Genomic DNA, 6,208 nt, shown 5'->3' with positions numbered 1-6,208 from the left:
TATGAACATCATGTTCAGATTTTTATGTGGCCTGTCCAACCCACGCTTTTCAAGAGTCCTTTTAGTGCAATTTCCATCTGGAGATGTCCAGGATGCTGGGAAGGGAATAAACAGAGAACTAGAACTTTGCAGTTCTGTAAAGATTCACAACCCTCTTTATTCACCATATATGAGGAAGAATGGCCTTCCATATATGAGGAAGAATTTTATTTAAATATGGAAAATCAAAATATGTCAATAAATTCCTCAAAATGTAGTGCTCATCTGCATTGCCATTACTCTGTCTCAGAATTATTCCACATGATTACCCATAGACAAAATTTTATTTTTATTTGAGGAGATGTCAGCTTTTTAAGGAAGATCACTCAGGAAACCAACTTTACAAGTTTAACTGGGATTATATTTTATAGTCATGAAAGACTGATTGTATTTTCATTTCTCTCCTTTGTATAAAAAGGGAGGTGAGTTAACTTGGAGATAGTTTGTTTTTTGTTATGCTTTCCTCATTTCCTGGAACAGTTTATAAGATCTGTTTTTGTCATTGCTATGTAATTTCCCACTTGTATGTTTTGTTTAAGCATGATTTGTAAAATAAGAATAAGATAAAAATCCAATCCAAAATGGCAACAAGGAAGAAATGAGATTGATTACAGCCAATAAGGTCTACTGGATCTGAAACACTTTTGAGGTGAAGAGTTCTGGGGGAACAAAAAAAATCACATGTCACATATAAATGTGAGGTTTTGGTGCATATATAACAGGAGTTATGCTAGCATCACAGTAGTGCTATAATGACTTTGTCAATGTATTTCCTTTACTGCCAATTAAAATAATCATTCTTTATTTTTATTTGCTTAGCAGAATATATGATTTTTATGCTTTCCTGTATATCAGTGGTTCTCAACCTGTGGGTCGGGACCCCTTTGGGGGTCAAACAACCCTTTCACAGGGGTCACCTAAGACCATCAGAAAACACATATATTAGATGGTCTTAGGAACCGAGACACCTTTCTTCTGTGGTTGGGGGTTACCACAATAATAAAACCTTTATTAAACGGTTGCTGCATTGGGAAGGTTGAGAACCACTGCTGTATATGCTCTGCCCTCCCAATGAGGTGTTCAGTTTTTTTTTCATTTTATGGCTAAGACTTTTATCCTTTCAACCCAGTTAAAACTGTGAAATTGAAAAATACATAGTGAGGTCAGTCTTAATATGTGTGCTTCTTACAGATCGAATGCTTTCTTTATAATCAAAGCAAATATTCTTCAATTGACAGGAAGTTGCTGATATAAAGTATATATATAGGCACGTGCTTCGGAGGCTCGGTTATGGAACAAGCAGAGGCAAGAGAAAAAAAGTTGACTGTTTAATGGCTACTTGTAGGAACAGCAGCGCGGCAGCAGTACCCCTTTCATCTTAGGCTCTGCATTTTATTGCCTGCCGATTGGAGTCCAGCCAATCAGTGAGCGGGCTGGAGGCGGCCCATTTAAAAGTGTGGCACCACCAACATTCCTTTTTCTCTTTTGGAGACTTCTCTTTTAAAAAGAGTATTTCGTTCCGGAGAAGCTGTCACATCGTGCTTGCTGACCGGGTCCTCCATTTCAACTAACTTTGCCTTCCAGGAGCTTGCTGTTTTCCTCAGGTAAGGAACTAAGCATGAGGCAGGGCAGTGGGCCTAGGGAGGCTAGCAAAAGCGGCAAGCTGGCATACGCTGTGTGGACGAAAGCGGGTGGGTGGCGGTGGAGGCAATGGCCTAGCTTTCGCAATGGAAGGCCTTCAGGCCTTCTGTAGTGAAAGCTGTGGGCTGGGGTATGCCACGTGGCTAAAAGCAGGTGGGCAGTGGCGGAGATGGCCTAGCTTTCATGAGGAAAGGCCTTCAGGCCTTCCCTAGCAAAAGCCATGGGCTGGTGTACGCCATGCAGCCAAAGTGGGTGGATGAATGCGGCAGCCTAGCTTTTGTGAGGGAAGGCCTCCAGGCCTTCCCTTGTGAAAGCCGTGGGCTGGCGTATGCCATGGGTGGGCGGCGGTAGCAACCTAGCTTTCACAAAAGCTGCAGGCTGGCGTATGCCACGTGGCCAAAAGTGGGTGGGTGACAGTGGCTGCCTAGCTTTCGTGAGGGCCTTCCCTTGTGAAAACTGCAGGTTGGTGTACTCCATGCGGCTGAAAGTGGGTGGGCAGCGGCGGTTGCCTAGCTTTCACCAAATCCGCAGGCTGGAATATACCACGCAGCCGAAAGCGGATAGGTGGCAGTGGCAGCCTAGCTTTCACAGGGGGAAGGCCTTCAGGCCTTCTGTAGTGAAAGCTGTGGGCTGGCGTATACCACACGGACAAAAGTGGGTGGGCGGTGGCGGCCTAGCTTTCACAAAGGAAGACCTTCAGACCTTCCCTAGCTAAAGCCGCGGGCTGGCATACACCATGCAGCTGAAAGCAGGTGGGCGGTGGTGGCCTAGCTTTCGCACAAGCTGCAGCCTGGCATACGCCATGCGGCTGAAAGCCTCCCACCCCCCATCTCCAGCCTTGCTGCCAGGCGGAATGCTTAGCGACAACCCTTGTCCCTCCAGTAACCAGTCCACTCTTACTTGTCCTGCTGCCTTGCTCCTTGCCTTCCTGCTATGGGAGAGCTGCTGATTCTGCCTGCTGGTAAGTGTCCCATTTTTTTTCTTTTCTTTTTTAATGTATTTTTTAGTAATATTTTATTTATTGTGCATAGAATTTTTTAAAACAGTTTCACTTAAAAGTATTGAGTATAGAATATTTTAAAATGGTTTACTTCAATTTATTGTTTGTGGATTCTTTTTTAAAATTGTCTTAGACTATTTAAAAAAGATTCTATCCAAAATAAACTAAAATAAACCATTTTTAAAAATTCTATACTCAATACTTTAAAATGTATTGTGCATAGAATTTTTTAAAATAGTTTTATTTAAAAGTATTGAGTATAGAATATTTTAAAATGGTTTACTTCAACTTATTGTTTGTGGATTTTTTTTTTAAATTGTCTTAGGCTATTTAAATAAAGATTCTATCCAAACTAAATTGAAATAATTTAAAAAAATTATATATTTGATATTTTAAAATGTATTGTGCATAAAATTGTTTTAATTTTTTTATTGTAATTTATTGTTTATGGAATCTTTTTAATGGTTTCAGTTTAAATTATTGTCTGTGGAATAGTTTGAAATGGTTACAGTATAAATTATTGCTGGTGGAATACTTAACAATGGTTTTTAAGGATTTTTTTTATTTATAGAATATCTTTAAAAAAATATTTTTAGGGAATTTTTATTTTTTAATTGTTTATAAAATATATTTACTACAAGAAATGTTATTCCTTTTTGCAAATGTTTTCTTTGTTATGCAATATGTTGCTTTTAAATGTTCAGAGCAGGTTTATGTGTCTCAAAATGGCTGCTTTTCTATGGGCAGGCCAGGTTGGTACAAGGCAGCTTTGCCAGATTTCATGTGTTTCACCCTCGTTGTTTAGGTAATTCTGAGGTGGTTAATGGTTCTGTGAGCTTCTTGGCACTGTACTTTATAATTTCCCATAATGCCTTGATGGTTTTTATTCCAGTGGCTTTATCTTTCCTGTCCTTAGGGTTAGGGAAAAAAAACTGGTTTCATTTGCAGTTTATTGGGGGGGGGGATTCTTTTTTTAAAAAGATTTTTATTAACAAACACATAAAACACACACACACACAAACAAACACATAATATACACCACATTTATATAATATAAGATGAACAGGAACTTCCTGTTCTTTATAATAGCAATTCTCCCTATCATCTTTCTATCTGAGCTTTGAATATGCTAACTAATCCTGGAGGAACCTGTTGTGTTCTTAATGGTCAATTAAATTAATGAGTCAGTTTAATTCAAAATTTGCTAACTATGTTAACAAGCACATATAAGTCAGTTTCATTTTGGTGTACAAATCTCTTGAGGGAAATAAAATTAATCAACATTCAGAATATAAATACCTATGACTGCATATAGAAGTTTCACTATAAGAAAATTAGTGGGATCTAATGGTATAGACAGATTTGGAGAGATTTCTACATAGACTTTAAATAATGAATTAACAATTAGTACTTTTGTTACTGATAATTGTGATAATAATAATTATGAAGAATAAAAAGCAGTTATAATTTGCAGAAATTTGGACCAAATCTTCATGGAGGAACTGAACCCTAATAGCTTAATTAGCAATGGCAAAGACCTCTAATAATCTATCTTTATATGGACAAAAGAAATGCATGGTAAAATATGTTTTTATTTCTCTGTTTTTAAACAAGTGAATTATTATTGTTGAATGTGTGCTAACATGGCTTTCAACATTGTTCAAAAAATGCTGTCAAAGTTCAAAGGTGCAATAACTTGTCTCATTTCTGTCTAAACTCTACTACAAACATTGTTTGTATTTGATAGGATACTATTTTTTCCAACTGAGTTTCTTTTTCTGATTGTTGGATAACAGGATTTATTAATTTATTCTGCTGATATTTGAGTTCTTTTGTTTAAATGTATTTAACTCTGATATAATTGTGTGTTTATCAGCAAGTGAATATCAAAATAGCAGTTATGTTGTAACTTAAGTTCTATCATTTTCTTTTTAATACTATGTTATTAAACAAATGTTTAATAAACTTGTGTTTCTGTATTAGTTTAAAAACTTTTTGTGCTACTATTTAAGCCTAATTTGGTAGGGAAATTGAGATAAAACAGTGCCATCATTTACATAAACACGTACATACTCAGAGAATATGCAGGGAGGAAATGTGTGTCCTCAAGATTTCCAAGTAAGAGATATAGCAAATTATTTTTAAATTTATTGGGTAGATTTACATTCCCTTTCTTCTAGAAACACATGGGAATTCTCCAATTTTCCAACACTACCACAAACAAACAAGAGTTCAGCCAAATTATGATGGATCCAGTTCTTCTGAGTTATTTTTATTTTTCATTGATGAAAATGGACTTAAACCAATTTTGTTCTACCCTTAGCCAATGGTTTTGATTACTACATGATAACACAACTTAAAAGACGAAAGAAGGAAAAATGGTTAGTGGTTGGTCCTTTAGCTGAGATGGATAAAAATGGGAAACAGTGTACTCTGATATGACCATCCTACATCTCTTTTTTCTGTATTGTGATCCTCTGTTCCATCCATCCATGTTTTCCGTTTTTTGATCTTTTCTATTCTCACCACATAGTAAAATGCCACCTCCAAAATGTTTATCTAACTGAAACTCTTTCCTTTATTTTCTTGCAGTTATGCCAGCTTTGTCATAAATAAAACATGGAGAATCAAACTACTTATTTTCTGCTTCTGGAATTCTCTAAAAATCGACATCTGCAGCTTTTGCATTTCTTCTTTTTCTTTGTGTTATATCTGACAACTGTAACAACAAATCTTCTGATCATCTCTGCAGTCATTATCGACCATCGACTGCACAGCCCCATGTACTTCTTTCTCATGAATTTGGCTCTACAGGATCTGGGCATTGTTTCAATCATTGTCCCCAAATCCATGGTCAATTCTCTCATGAACACCAGACATATTTCATACTTTGGTTGTGTTACTCAATACTTTCTCTTTCTCTCTTTTGAAGCCTCTGATTTCTCACTCCTGACAGTCATGGCATATGATCGGTATGTTGCCATTTGCCATCCATTGCATTATGAGATGGTGATGAGTTGGAAATACTGTACTAAGATAGTAATTCTAGTGTGGGTTACAGGTATTCTCTATGGAATGTTGCATACCACTGGCACTTTTTCCATCCTTTTTTGTTCTAATGTGGTCAACCAATTCTTCTGTGAAATTCCAGAGATGCTAAAACTATCTTGCTCTGGCATAAATCGACTTGAGGTTGGAATTCTTGTGGCCAGTATCATTGCTGTACTATGTTGTTTTACTTTTATAATTATATCTTATGCAGTGATCTTCAAGGCAGTGTTAAGAATCCCTTCTGAAAAGGGAAGGCAAAAAGCCTTATCCACTTGCATTCCCCATCTTACGGTAGTGTTTATGTTAGTATTAAGTGGAAGCATCGCCTATCTGAGACCTTCTTCTAACACTTCATCTTACTTAGATATTGGATTGACTGTTCTGTATGCCCTCCTTCCACCCCTGTTCAATCCAATCATCTATAGCATGAGGAATAAGAATATCAAGTGTGTCCTGTCTCAACTGTGGAAGTTTTGA

General features: G+C 37.0%; 1 protein-coding gene across 1 annotated transcript; it reads left to right on the top strand.

Annotated features, from left to right (window-relative positions):
• Positions 1–5,299: 5,299 nt before the first annotated feature.
• LOC116520412 (olfactory receptor 14A16-like) lies at positions 5,300–6,208 on the top strand. Its single transcript, XM_032234589.1, has one exon. It carries the CDS (start codon positions 5,300–5,302, stop codon positions 6,206–6,208), a length of 909 nt encoding a protein of 302 aa, XP_032090480.1.

Source organism: Thamnophis elegans, chromosome Z (assembly GCF_009769535.1).
Source record: "Thamnophis elegans isolate rThaEle1 chromosome Z, rThaEle1.pri, whole genome shotgun sequence".
Lineage (NCBI taxonomy): Eukaryota > Metazoa > Chordata > Lepidosauria > Squamata > Colubridae > Thamnophis > Thamnophis elegans.
The sequence above is the reverse complement of the archived record's forward strand: the minus strand, read 5'-3'. Positions and strand labels throughout refer to the sequence as shown.